Genomic DNA, 15,073 nt, shown 5'->3' with positions numbered 1-15,073 from the left:
AGAAAGAAAGAAAGAATAGGTATTGGTTTGGAGTTGTTAACAATGACATGGTCATGGATAATACATACAGCTCCTGTTACATATCTGACACTATTTTGCCCAGGGCATTAACATTGTTAACAGGACATTTTGATTGTATTTTGTATGTAATTATGAATTAATTTAAGACCAGAAGTATATGGTAAGAAGTTAATCTGTGTTGGAGGGCTTTATAATGAATACATATGGACGATGATCTCTCCTTCGAGAGACAGATAGCCATCCAACTTTTTTATACAGGACACAATGGATGGGGTACCATCATTGTCCCCAGTAATACATGTGAGTGTGTATACAGCATCTAGGGGCCATGAAACAATGAGAAAAGGTTTGTCATGGGGCAAGGAAGAACTGATTCACTTTTTACAGCAGTTCGCAGTGAACTGTCTGTTTTTTCAAATGTCCATGCGGGGACATGGCTCGAAGTCGCCGACTTGCAGGTCAGCACCCTGAGCAAAACCCACTTCCAGAGCTATCGACTTGCCGGTCGACACCCCAGGCTATGTACATTTCATTTTTTTCCAAATGATAAATATGCTACTCTACACTTCTCACATACACTAAATGAATACACGGAATACCCTATTATACAAGTAGTATTTGAATTGTGATAGAAATATTACTTTCCCATAAGGCAACATGCCTGCGTTCATGGCACCACAACAATTTATGGACACCCCTTGGTTGAGGTCATTTTCTAGTTTGTCATGGGTCTTACGTTCAATCCTGCAGCTCCTGGGAGACCTGGAACTCCATCTCTTCCTGCTGCTCCCTAGATAGACAGACACATTGACAGAGAGACAGATACAGACAAGACAAAAATAGTCAAACTAGCAAGTAATGAGTAAGAATGTGATGTCCATTCGCCAATGGTTGTCCCTTCAGCCATTCCAGTAGGGACAACAATGATAAACGCCATTCCAACAAGGACAGCCAGCATGGTTTAACTTAACTGCACCAGAGCAAAGGACGATCAGGTTTCTGCACCGCACAGTTAGTAGAAGATTACCATGAGTATGTGAGAGGTTCTCATCCATTTCAATAGATGACAAAATCCCAAGGCACAGTGGGGTAGTGACTGCATATTTTTGACTGCTTGAAAAGCTCATCAAATTATTGACTTCTTGAATAAGTTACATGAAGTGAAAAAAACTAAAAACATAACCTGACGGAATGAACTTATTAGCTGTATTACATTGGAAAGCGGAAGTGATCACAAGCGAACAAACAAATTTGAGTGTTGTTTTGTTTTACATTGATTTGCTTTAATCATTTCAACAAATTCTCAGTCACATCAATATGCCTTGAAACACTGTCTAAGAGCCCTTGGAATATGGTCAAAGAACATTAAAGAGAATACGACAGACTAGTGTAAAAGGCAGATTCTCTCCATGAACCATGTTGGATGAAGGAAGCAAAAATGGCAGCTCAGACTGAGCAGGCCAATTTAATTGACAGGGTTGAGGTCAATTCCATTTCAGCTCAAAATTCACTGTAATTCCTGCATTGAAATGAAATTGAATTGACCTAAGTTCTTGATCGAATACAGATCAGGTGCCTTGTTAGCAAAAGTTGGCTGCTACGAGTTTGCAGAAGGGCAAAGGAATGGCACACACGCACGCACGTAGTCACACACGTATGCATGCACGCACACCACACACGCACACCGCACGCACACACACACACGCAGAGCCACGAGCACAGAGCCACGCACACCATACACACACACACACACACACACACACACACACACACACACACACACACACACACACACACACACACACACACACACACACACACACACACACACACACACACACACACACACACACACACACACACAGACGCATTGCAGACACATTGCATTGAATTCAATTGAACCAGCAGCCATTGAAACCAACCAGCCGTTAGTGAAGACAATATGGTTGGAGATCATATACAGTCAGTCTGTCAGCTTGAATACTCAAACAGTGAGCTAAAAGTTGGGTGTTATTTGATGTGTGCTAGTACGTAAAGGTACAAACGTAAATAACTCAAAGGAGTGCTTTTAATTTCTTATGGTTTTCTGGACAGGAAGAAAACTGATTTATATTTCTCTTTAGACAGCAATGAGAAAGAAGTTCTTCTTAACCTATTTTTGGCATGTCAAAAATGTCAAAATAGCAAACAATTTACAAGCTCGCAACACCTCCTATCGTGCTGTGAGCTTGTAAATCAGCTATTTTAGCTTTATTTTAAATGGGGCTTAAGTGGTTAAAAATAAATAAATACACTTTGTGGTTTTGCTAAAGTGTTAGCTCACTGTGCCAGTACTTAAGCTTGTTGACTGTATTTCTGCCTTTTAGAGCCTGCTGGTTCACAGAGGGAACCAGAGCAGTATACCTCGCCTGAACCCCAACCGGAACCAGATTCAAACCCGGAACCAGAGCCAGAACCAGAGCCAGAGCCAGAACCAGAACCAGAACCAGAACCAGAACCAGTACTTAATCCAGAGCCGAGCTCTGAGACGACCTTAAAGGTGGCCTCTGAGCTGGCATCTGAATCATCAGTACCAGCACCACTAAACCAATCCTCTAAAATCTGGAACAGAAATGCAGTAAGTAGAGAGAGAGAGAGAGAGAGAGACAGAGAGAGAGAGAGATGGATGGATGGATGGATGGAGAGGGAGTGGTGGAGAGAGTATAGATTAAGACAAAAGGAGGAACGCAATGTGAAGAGATGAAGAAGAAAGAAAAATAAGAGAAGAAGATGAGAGATGGCATGAAAGTATGAAAGGTAAAAGAAGGACAAGTGGAAAGGAAGAGGGATAGTGGACGTGAAAAATGAAGCACAGAGAGAGTGGAGACAAGACAGACTAGTTATTGACAGACAAACAAACAAACAAAAACACAGGACAAACATAATGTTGATGAAATTCGGTCAAAAACAAGAAAACAGTAAAACACGTTCAATTCAACTAAGCAACTAAATATTAGGAACAGAGATGGAAATGTGGGAGAGAAAAGAGACAGAAATAACAGACTAATCCAGAAGACAAATACTATAGAATTTTTTGAAAATACATTGGTTGCATGTTAAAGCCTAAACAGGACATGGATACATTTTGGTCCTAGTTTGCATTGACATATTTACTACAGCAGTCCATTGTAAAATAAGGAAAGGTCCAGTTTTCCAATAGTGCGTGTTTTGGTGATTTGGTGGAGAGGGAAACAAGGAAGGGGCCTATTATGGAATCAGGTCAACAAAGTTGAAGTTTAAGGGGGTTTAAAGTCTCTTGTTGAAAAGACAAAACCATCCCTGGTGCATTTGAAACAAGTTTATATGACTGTCTAATATAACTTACAGGTATTCCAGGCTTGCCTGAGGGCCCATTCATGCCATCTTTTCCAGGGGCACCGGGTAGTCCAGCATGCCCAGAAGACAGGCCTTCTCCTGAGCCTAAAGGTCCGGGGGGCCCTGGGGGCCCAGGGGGGCCGGGAGGACCCTAGTTAAGAGAAAGTAAGAGTTTTCATGTTGTTAAGCACATCACTAGGGTTTAGGTAGGAAGTGTATGGTTCTCTTTGCATTGTCTGTTGCTAGAACACACTGCCATCTAGTGGTTAGAACAGGTCCATTCCTTACCCTGAGCAGTTCTGTGTCACTGTCCAAGTCTTCAAACCCAGAGCCAAGGGCATCTGCTCCATACTGAAACACACACAGGCAGGTATTTATACTATTCAATGAGATGCAAACAATTTGGCCATTGATATATTCTTACAGGTCTGTCAAGATGTTCAGTATCTCTAAACACCTGCAATGTCAACAGACAGAGTCTAATAGTAACTCAGTATCTTGAAGGAAGTTAGAATGTTTTAGAATGTTAGCTATATTTCTAGCTTGCAGCTAGTTGAACACTTTGCTAAATGACAAAATGTGTCCTTTTAGCTACTGTATTGGATGGTAAGCACGCACATGGTGTAGTCAGATAACTGTCAAAGTACTCATTCAGTGACATATGATATAACTTTGCAGATATTGCAATCTTTCTGGGTATTGTCTTTAGGTGAATTACTCACAGGTACACTGCGGGATCTTGGGGGTCCAGGGGGTCCGGGGAGGCCTGGGGGCCCAGGTAAGCCAACTCCTTGGTCTCCCTGAATGAGAGGATGCAGGTGGGAGGTTGTTGTTGAGCGAAAAATAAAATTAAATAGAAAGATAGATAGTGAAGGGAACTACAGTATAGTAAGCAGATGAAAACCTTGCTGAGAGATTACTCTAATTTACATTAACCCCACGAAACCCTAATCGGGGGCTCAGGTCAACAAAGTACAGTAGGGTTTAAGTGGTTAATCCGTTAGCTGACCATGCCATTTGTTTTACTATTAGTTCATCATGTCTCTTTTTGACATTGGAAAAATGTATTACAGTACATTCTACTGTAGCTATGACTGGAAGATGTAATGTAACTCATGGCCACTTATCTGCTTTTTGTTTCATGGCACCATTAACTGTCAACACCTGAGCAAATGTAACAAAACAAGACTAACAACACTGATCACCCTGCAAAAGTATTGCAGGGTGATCCATAGCCCCCCACCAGATGAATCAGTGAATATATGGTTGAGTTTATAGGGTCACAATCAGAAGGGTCACACTGCTCTTTGCATAATGACACACTGATTTAACATTATCCTGGGCCTTATGGCGCCCCCTGGGGGGCAACTAGCTAGTAGTTGGCTGTAAATCAAAGTTACCAAGCACAGTTCACCATTCAGTGACGGATAATGTATTAAAGTGCCTGACATTGTAGAATAAAAGTTTAATTCTGAGACACATGTTTGTCATTTTGTCTTCGGCCCTCAGTCACCAAAACTTTGACAACCCCTGATTGTCCACATAAGACCTCAGATGGACGGGCACAGTCCCGAAGGTACCACAAACAGGGAGGAATAATAAGTGACTAAAATGTATGTTTATTTACAGTACCTTCTCTCCTTTGGTCCCAGCCTCTCCAGCCAGACCTGGAAAACCCCGAGGTCCTTTCTCTCCCTGGATGAGAACGACACACAGTTCAGTGCATCTGATGTGAAGCATCATAACAGTGAAGGAAATAAATCACTTCTTGGTGTGTGTGGTAGGCAGTGGAACGGTGTGACAGCGAGTTGCAGAGGGAAGGGGGAGAGCACAGGAATCACAAGAACAGGACATGGATTGCAAAACGGGTTAAAAAAGAAGAACGTACCGGGACTCCTGCATCACCTTTGGTTCCCTAAGGAGAGAGAACGAGAGAAAGAGCCAATGTTAACCCCCATGAACCCTAACGTCCCTATTCTGGCTATGGCATGATAGACAAACATTTGGGGAAAAAAGCAGATAGACCCCTTGGGGACCCCGGTCAATGAAGTATATAGGGTTGAAGAACATAATGAACTCCACAATGACACTGTAGGTAGATGTCAACTGAACCTATGTTATCTTTTTGTGTGATTGCACTCTATGGTCTGTGAGTGCACACACAGACACACACACACACACACACACACACACACACACACACACACACACACACACACACACACACACACACACACACACACACACACACACACACACGCACTGAAGGGTAAACGCAGAGGACAAATTAAATGTACGTGCAGTGACGAAAAATACCCCAAAGGAGTGGGGACTAAATTACAGTAGTATAATTACCGGTTGACCATCTTTCCCGGGCTGTCCAGTAGGTCCAGGTTGTCCTGTTGGTCCATGTGGCCCCCGGGGGCCTGGCTGAACCTGGGGCTCATTTAACTTCTCATTTAACGGCCCATGTCCAGAAGGAGAAGAGGTACCCGATGGACCAGGGGGACCAGGTGGTCCTTGATCTCCTCTTGCGCCTTTTGGGCCCCTATAGGTTAGACTCTGGAGAACATAATATAATATATATTTTTTTATTCTTCCGGAACACGCCCACGCCCACACACACACACACACACACACACACACACACACACACACACACACACACACACACACAATAATCTTTTGAGCTTTGAACTTACATCTCCTCTCTCCCCTGGTTCCTCTGTTTGGTGTGAACCTGTGCACAGGATATGATGTCATTAACAACCTTAAACAGCCAGATGTAAACAATTGAACCCTTCATAATAAGATTAGCGCACTCGCCTTTGGATCACAAAGTTCTGGGTTCGAACCCAGTTCTGCGCACCGTCAACTCAGTGTATGAGTAGCACGACTTGGGTATAACGTGCGGTAAGACATGCGGTAAGTAATAGGAGCTGATGGTAAGTTTTGCGCTCCACCTCAGCAATCCATCTCCCAGGGGTCTAGCGCATTGTAAAGGCGATAGATTCCCTCATTGCTTCAGAACATAATAATATCTGAAATAATGTCTTTAGATACTATATCTATTTAGATATACTGTAGATACTGTATATCTTTATAGGATTATGTATGCTATCATCTCAATTGTTATGGGCGCCATGCACCCACTACTACTACATCACACAAGGGAGTCAAGTATCCAAACCATGTACTTTTAGACAATCAGGGAACCAAATGTAAACATGTATTTTCCATTTTGTAAGTCTGTCATTATTATAACCTTATTTTCACATGTCAACCTTTTCTCCCCTAAAATAACTAAAATAAATAAATATAGCAATTTCAGATCAATGTGCTTGCATTATAATCCCATAACAGAAATACAGAACACATTAATGATTAAAGACTCAAGAGGTCAAATTGTGGTGGAGTTTGCATGTGTTCCCCATGTTTGCGTGGGTTTTCTCCTACACCAAAAGACATGCATGCTAGTTACATACTCCTGCCAGTGCTCTTAACCAAGGTACTGGCATTGCAACTGGAATTAGTCCCTGATGGTCGCTGCACTGTTGCTGCTCAGTGATCCTTAGGGTCAGATGCAGATGATACATTAGCCCCAAGAGGCCAATAAAACATATCAAATTAAAAACAAAATGTCCCTCATACCTGTGAGCAGAATCTCTTCATAGGCCGCTGTTGGGGTCAGGTGACCAGAATACTCATCTAGCTCCACCTCTGGAGCCTCAGTGGGAGGAGCTAACACTGGAACACTGTCCTCCTGACAGACAGACAAACAGATACATGGAAAGAGATATTTAGAAATACAGATTGAAAAAGAGATAGACAATAAGCAAGTTGTCAGGTCAACAACAGTCAGGCAACAGTCTGGCTCACGAGACTACTCCAAACTAGTCTTGCATTGCCAGATCTCCGCCTTGATCGTCTGGGGACTTCTAAATGCAAGGTAGTTGCTAGAACAGCGGCTGTCTATCTCTGTGTTGTGCGTGTGTGTGTGTGTGTGTGTGTGTGTGTGTGTGTGTGTGTCTGCGGCTAATTGTGCAAACCACTGACAAGACTAATCAGTGGTAAACTTCTTGTGCACGCTGCCAACAGGCCATGGAAGTAAATTTGAATATCTTTTCACTATCATCTCAGATCCACTGTCTATGTTTGGGCAATACTGATGTTATCAATATGATGTCATCAACATGACATCAGAGATCCAGTGAAGCTGTGACGTTATGTCTTGTTTTTGTGGGGATATATATATATATTTTTTTACAAAATGAACATGACATGGAAGCAACACTGTCATTAGACCTGTTTCAACGCAGTTTTTTTTACAACAGAGGCTGCAAGGGAGATTGTTCTCAGTCTCTAGCTGACTTGTTGTGCGTCTACTCCAAACTGTAAAATTGGCAACATGTTGTCTGTGTACATGGCTGTCCACCAGGATTTCAGTTACTAACTAGCATTTGTTTAGATTATGGCGGGTGTATTTCCCTCTGAAGTTTCAACGTCAGTGTTCATTATGGGTCAGGCTGACTTCCTGGTTGTGGGAAGATAAAACAGGCTAACGGAACACCGAACACACGGGCACGCGCACGCACGCACACACTGCTGTTGTACACGTTTCCTGCTGATTAGGAGTACTGTAGGTCAAAACGAGAGTCATAATCAAAAAAGGCACTCTTGAAGTCACTAGACTAGGTCATGGTGACATCTGGTGTGCCAGGATGCATGTGTGATGTTTCTTCCATTAATCTTTTCTATTGATCTATCAACCACCAGTCCATTCATAAATACATCCCTCCCACATGCATCCCACAATCGACGGATTTGATCATCCGTCAACACTTGACATGATGGGACGAACTGCGATGTTGTGTGTGTGTGTGTGTGTGTGTGTGTGTGTGTGTGTGTGTGTGTGTGTGTGTGTGTGTGTGTGTGTGTGTGTGTGTGTGTGTGTGTGTGTGTGTGTGTGTGTGTGTGTGTGTGTGTGTGTGTGTGTGTAACACCCTTCCCCCACCCCTAACCTTAACCATTCATCCTCTATGCCTAACCTTAACCTCCTCCCTAACTTTAACCTCTGTCCCCTATGCCTAACATTAACCTTAATCATTCCCCTTGCTTGAAGTGTTTTTAGTGGTGTTTTAAGTGTGAGTTAGGGGTGAGAACGGCACTTCCGAATTCCAGTATGGGCGAGATGACCGGGACCATTGAAAAATGACCAAGGATCTCGGCATGTCAAAGGTTGACGGATGGTCAGATGTTGCCCCAATCCGTCACTATAGTACTACTTGAGAGGGAGAATGTGTAGCCATCACTTCTCCCGCTCATCCCCATCCATCCTCGCCTGGCATGGCCAGACTAATATCACTACGTAGATATTAGTCTGGAATCTCTGTGTGGAACCTGCATTTCCAAGGGGGGAATTCAAAAAATGCCTGTGGTGATAAACCCGCCCCAAATTTGCAAAAATCCAGAAATCCAATCACAACCAAGTGGGGCCAGACCAAATCTGCTTCCATCCATCTTACCCACGGTCTGTTGTTCTTTCTGTCCATCGTGTTTTTCATAATTTCTTCTTCGGTCTCCCTGTCATCCAGAGCGTCGTCTCCGCTGACATCACCTGAGGCCTTTATCAAACATTGCATCACATCATTTCAAGGCAAAACAGATCTACAGTAAACATTTACATACATGGAAGCAAAAGGTTTAATTTATAATATCAGATTATTATAGAAGTCTAAACGGAGAAGCCTTTAGAAACTTGTAATTAACAGGCACCTATTGTCATGATGATGGTGGCAAACATTCTTCCTTTCCTGACTTAAGCACCTGAATAGTCAACCATCAGTATATGCTGGCCAGGAAGTGAGTAGTGACATTCATCAAGGCTCATGAAACCGCCAAGGCTGACGCTCCCTTGACCACTAGGGGGAACTGTTGATTCACATACCATCATCACTGTTTGTGTGTGTGTGTGTGTGTGTGTGTGTGTGTGTGTGTGTGTGTGTGTGTGTGTGTGTGTGTGTGTGTGTGTGTGTGTGTGTGTGTGTGTGTGTGTGTGTGTGTGTGTGTGTGTGTGTGTAAAACACTCACATAGGGGTCATCCTCCTCGCACTGCTCCTCAGCTGCTCTTGGATCATCTTTAATCACCAACTGCTGAATCGAACCCTGAAGAGAGAGAGAGAGAGAGAGAGCAGATATACTGTCAAATATTATATATAATAATATAAATATTAATTTATATTATTCATAACGAAGGGAATTACACAACATTAAAGTCACCTGCTCCTGAATGGAGCTGGATTTTATTTAAAAAAAACATAGGCATAAAGAAACATGAGAAAGGGTCGGGATCTCCTTTTTCAAGGTGTTAGCTTAGCCATTGATGGTACTGAGAGCTGGAGAGAGGCCTGCATGTTCAGAATCAGAATCAGAATCAGGTTTATTGTCACATCACAGGTTTACAAGGTAAAAAAGTGGGTGAAATTCGTTTTTGTACAACACTCCCATCGCAACGTTAAATTCCGTAGAAAGAAGGGTGGGGAGAGAGAAAAAAGAAGAGGGGTAGGGGGTTAAGTGGGAAGGAGATCAACAGAGAACAATAGAAGGCCAAACAAAAAAACAAGTCATCTACATATTTACAAAGTACTTAATTAAAAGTACTTAACTTAAGTTAATGAGGCCAATGGATGCTGGAGGTGGAGATCAGCTCAAGTGTGCATGTTGAAAATATTCTAGCGAAGGGGAATACTTTGACAAGCCTCATCCCTTCTTCAGACACTATTAAGCCTGATTATTATACTTCATCGTACATCGTTGACACGTGCTGAAAACAGACAATCTACAGGCTCATCTGATGTTTTGGCCATGTGGCATCATCGTATGATGGAGCATTACGGGAAACATGAATACCTTGAGTTGAGCCTTTGATCTAAGGACAGTTTTGTTGTTGTGTTTCTATCTACTTGACCCCTCACTCTCTCGCTCCTCCATGCTTCCATATATCACCTTTCTCTATTTTCCCCTCTCTACTCTCTTTGCTCTCTTCCTTTCTAGCATTCGTTCTTCCATTCTATCTGTCCTTTTCATCTCATCCAGCTCTCTGAAATGGTCCTATAGGGTTGGAAAACGTCTTTGTACACAGGATGTTGTGCTAGAGATGGTTGTCCATATACTGCAGAAGATACTGACAAAAATACATAGCCTACTCGTTTGTTAACTAGGGTTCATGCAATGTACACTGATCTCTCACTTTTCTCTGCTAGTGAAAATGCCTAACATTGTAAATTGTGTATATCAGCACATATTCACTAATTTAGCAGTGTCACTCAGAAAATAATTATGTATTTAGATTTTATTTTTTCATTTGAAAATATGCCATTTTGCCTTATTTTTAGCCTTGAGTGAATTGACTGTTTTGGGACCCCACATGACTACAACCGTGTTGTATAAAGCCAACCCAAACCTTCACTGAGTTACACACTTCCTCTGTGTCATAAATATTTTGCAGCTAAGGTGACATCCTGGCAAAAACATTTTCTCTCTGTCTCTTGGTTGTCTGTCTGTATATATAATTATATGTACACTTTATATATTTATACTGTACATTTGTATATATTATTCTAGCTAGCAATAGTATAATCCATCAATTTAATGTTCGCTGTCTAAAATGCTCATAAACAAACCTCAAGGTAAGGGTTTTTAGAACTGTCTTTCAATGGAAGTAGAAGCCTCTTTTGACCGATGGATTTCTTAAACATTTTAGTAGGCATCAACGTCTGTGGTATTTCGACCACATGTGTTCTTGGGTACGTTCCTGCATGCACAGCTTCACAAATAATTCTTATGAAAGAGCTTGCTGATAGGTGCACCGCAAAATCCTCTGTGTTAATTTAACTCTTGACAGTGTAGAAATAGACCTGTGCGGGTACAGTCTCCCAGAAACAGAGAAGTATACACTGCTGGGAAGTTTCCAGAGGAGACAGACGACCTTTCAGCTCTTTATCATGGTAATGAGATTGTGTTGGTTCTGAGGTCAAAACAGACTCGCGTGCACACACATACAGGCGCACACGCACGTGCACGTGCACGTGCATGCAATGCAGGCAGATCCTGAGGACAACACAGAACACACACAACACAGACGTCTGCTGCTTTTCTTTTGGAATTCTCGCAGTCAGCATAAAACTCTCCAGTATTTCATCCTCCTCCAGTAGGCGCGCACACAAGCACACACACACACACACACACACACACACACACACACACACACACACACACACACACACACACACACACACACACACACACACACTTTCTTCACTTACCAAAAACCTGTGGAGTCCCGTGCTTCCAGCATTGGCTACAAAGATGCCCGAGTTGTGCGAGAAGCTGAGCTTATCGGCTGTCCGTTGAAACGTGGTCCTCTCTGCCTCGCCACAGTCCATGTAGAGACGTACCTCATCGTATTCTACGGCCACCTGACAGGAACACATTATTACATTTTTTTATGTCAATGACCACCAATGTATTTGGCCATAGGCCCATCTGAAAATATTACAAGGTAGGTAAAACATTTCAAGGTAGGCCTAATGTTTTTTTTTGTAGTAGGTAGGATCGGTAGGCCCCGACTGACTGTCACTGTCAGTCTTATATCATATGGAGTGAACAGGACGTAAATCAGATGTTTAAATCAGGGCTCATCTGGGCCTAAATTAATCATCAGATTAACTTTTGAAAGAAAATGGCTAATGTAACACAGACTGGTGTCAAATGCGCACCGTGCCAACTTGGATAGCTGGCGCAATATGAAAACATGCTTGAGAACGCACAATGCCATTGACAGTACAATGCATATATTCAAAGATAATGCGGTAGTCTGCCGTCTTGTAGAATTAAACCTTGCATTCTGTGGCCATAATTCCACCCTACATGAGAAATAAATAATGGGAACTGTCTTTGACTGGCAGAGCTGCATGCTGAGTTCGATGCAGTGATGAGCGAACAGGCCAGTCAGACAAGAAAAAAAAGAGATCGCTGACAATGGCGAAACAATATTACTTTGGTTAATTTAATGTGAGTGAATTGTTTAATGTGAAATGGGGGGCCCCACATTAACTCTCAAACGGGCCCCTGTATACATGCTCACAATGTCGTGATGCGACATGTTGTGAGCTTGTAGATCAGCTATTTTGAAATTGCCGATGTGAGGTTAAAGTTATTAAACTTATTTCAATCAATATTAACACATTTTACCTAAGGGTCCATGGGGGTCCCCAGCTCCATTTTGAGAACCTCTACACTACACTAAGCACCGTCTGCTATATAATTAATATCTCCTGTCCTCCAACCCACCCATCAAACGGTAAAAAGTGATGCTACCTGGCAGCCCACAGTGTATGTCCAACCAGTGAACCATGAAACAAAATGTTACGTTTCACTTGAATGCAAAGCACAATATAATTAATATATCTTTCCTGAGACCATCAACAGCCCTGCTCTGCCTCAAAAGACACACACACACACACACACACATCCCGCTTACTGTGAAGCGCGTCCACTGGTCGGTCATGTCTGGGACAGTGAAGGCAGCAGCCTTGTGGCTGTGGGCGGTCTGCTGGCGGTCTGTGTAGTAGAGCAGGATGCTCTGCAGACCCCCCTGGACTGGTGTCAGAGCCAAGCCCAGTTCTACCACCTTCTGACGGGCATCCGTGATGGCAAAGAGCACCCCTCCTCTCGGGGTGCTGGGGCGAACCTAGAGAACAGGTAAGTAGAGTAGATCAAGTATCAGAATCAGAATCAACTTCATTGTCACATCACACAATTACAGGTATAACATAGTGGCTGCAATTCTTCACAACATTTGCAGTTACAGGAAGAGTTAGAAAAGCGAAAGAGAGAATAGAGAAGAAAGGGACACAGAACATAGAACAAGTCAAATAACAGGAAGTCACAGTCAAATCAAATATACAAAGTCCAATATAGATATGGCAAACAATTAAATAATAGCACTACGGAAGGCAGAACTGCTGGGTACCCTGTAGGTTCACTGGGTGGTTCAGAACACAAGTGCAATCAGGAGAAGTAGACAAAGGCCTTGAAAGCTAATAATATTCCTATAGAACATAGGTCATGGTCATGTGCCAGTGGAATCATAAGGCTCATAGAAGGCCTGATTCACACTGAGGAAGGCCTGTGGGCCGAAACATCCGTCATATGAGCTGCTGCTGGGGGTGAAAGACTAAAATAAACAAGATATCCTAAATGGATTAAAGTGAGTGCTGGTATTCCTTTCTAAGAAACTATTTCTGCCTGAACCGTGCACCCGATACATATTTTATCTTACCGTAACGATGATGGCAAAGTCCCGATAGAAGGGGTCCGGTACAAAGGTTCTTGTGAGGCGGCCAATGTTTGTGTCAGGTCCAAAGCTGTAGGCCGGGAAACCCTCATAGCCGGGAGTGAAGGAGACGGAGGGGGGGAGGGGCACACCAATCAGCTCTGTGAGGTCCAAATGACCACCTGAAGCCCGTTCTGGGGGACACACACAGACAGATAGACAGACAATAATGATATCATAGTCTACTAAATCAGATGGGCTGAATTTATGTAGACTTTGTTGGTTTTGAAAGCTTGAACTGTATGTACAGTACTGTTTGGCAATACAAAACAAGAACAGAAACACAGAGGATAGACAGGGGCAGTAAAATAGACAGGTAGTCTATTTGAGAGAGCTAGGTAGGTCTTTCTTCCATACTTTTGTCTATTAGGTGACATACTAAATCTATAGTCTATTATTGTCACAATTCTTAAGCTATTTTCAGCCAACGAATCAGAGACCTGATAACAAAAAAAGATATAATAATAATGTGATTTACATTTAGACACTGTCAAGATGCACTGACAGGGTCCATTTGTACACTCTAAAGAGTCAAATTAACACTTGGGATTTTGCTGTATACCATTATCTTACAGAGGGAACCTCAATGGTGAATTTAATTTGACTTGATTTAAGCCAGACTGGCTACGCCCCACTGCCTGGCCTCGAACAGACATAATCCTCAATGAACAGACACTGCTCTGCAATTAGTGTGGGTGATTAGAATGAGTGTGTCTGGGTGTGTGTTCGTGTGTATACGGACAGGCATACAAGCGCGAGTGTGTGTGTGTGTGTGTGTGTGTGTGTGTGTGTGTGTGTGTGTGTGTGTGTGTGTGTGTGTGTGTGTGTGTGTGTGTGTGTATGTGGGGGGGTGTGGGGGTGTAAAGATGGCTCCACATTCCCTCTGTTCCCCCCACTATGGAGCCTGTCTCCCGTAGCGACAAACTCTCACCTCGACATTCCACCCAGGCTTACCACTAGGATGTATGTCTCAACGCACAAACACACACACACACCCCACCCACACCCACCCACACACACAAACACACACACACACACACATATGCACGCACGCACGTACGCACGCACAGAAAAACGCACGCACGCACGCACACACACAAAAAAGACATTTGATGTATGCATTCCTACTGGCCAGTGGAAACACAACAGCACAGCTCACGAAGGAACACATTCTGCACACATACAGATACAGTACAGCCACACACACACCTACCTCACACACATCACTACAGATACAGTACAGCCACACACACCTACCTCACACACATCACTACAGATACAGTACAGCCACACACACCTACC

General features: G+C 43.0%; 1 protein-coding gene across 4 annotated transcripts in view; it reads right to left on the bottom strand.

The window, feature by feature from the left end:
- col15a1b (collagen, type XV, alpha 1b) overlaps nucleotides 1-15,073 on the bottom strand; it is a 60,069-nt gene that overhangs the window by 21,748 nt on the left and 23,248 nt on the right. For 3 of the 4 annotated variants that reach the window (XM_084056590.1, XM_084056587.1, XM_084056588.1), the window contains 15 exons: nucleotides 13,718-13,905; nucleotides 12,917-13,126; nucleotides 11,700-11,852; nucleotides 9,466-9,540; nucleotides 8,901-8,999; nucleotides 7,027-7,138; nucleotides 6,078-6,115; nucleotides 5,731-5,937; nucleotides 5,264-5,290; nucleotides 5,008-5,070; nucleotides 4,098-4,175; nucleotides 3,664-3,726; nucleotides 3,386-3,526; nucleotides 2,425-2,622; nucleotides 758-811 (listed from right to left, as the gene is read on the bottom strand). In XM_084056590.1, coding sequence (XP_083912716.1) covers nucleotides 758-811; nucleotides 2,425-2,622; nucleotides 3,386-3,526; nucleotides 3,664-3,726; nucleotides 4,098-4,175; nucleotides 5,008-5,070; nucleotides 5,264-5,290; nucleotides 5,731-5,937; nucleotides 6,078-6,115; nucleotides 7,027-7,138; nucleotides 8,901-8,999; nucleotides 9,466-9,540; nucleotides 11,700-11,852; nucleotides 12,917-13,126; nucleotides 13,718-13,905 — 1,706 coding nt within the window. The remainder of the gene's footprint in view (nucleotides 1-757; nucleotides 812-2,424; nucleotides 2,623-3,385; nucleotides 3,527-3,663; nucleotides 3,727-4,097; nucleotides 4,176-5,007; nucleotides 5,071-5,263; nucleotides 5,291-5,730; nucleotides 5,938-6,077; nucleotides 6,116-7,026; nucleotides 7,139-8,900; nucleotides 9,000-9,465; nucleotides 9,541-11,699; nucleotides 11,853-12,916; nucleotides 13,127-13,717; nucleotides 13,906-15,073) is intronic. The other variant, XM_084056589.1, reaches the window with a different exon arrangement.

The sequence above is a fragment of the Gymnoscopelus microlampas genome, assembly GCF_963454915.1.
Source record: "Gymnoscopelus microlampas genome assembly, chromosome: 5".
Lineage (NCBI taxonomy): Eukaryota > Metazoa > Chordata > Actinopteri > Myctophiformes > Myctophidae > Gymnoscopelus > Gymnoscopelus microlampas.
This window is presented reverse-complemented; position numbering and strand designations above follow the sequence as displayed.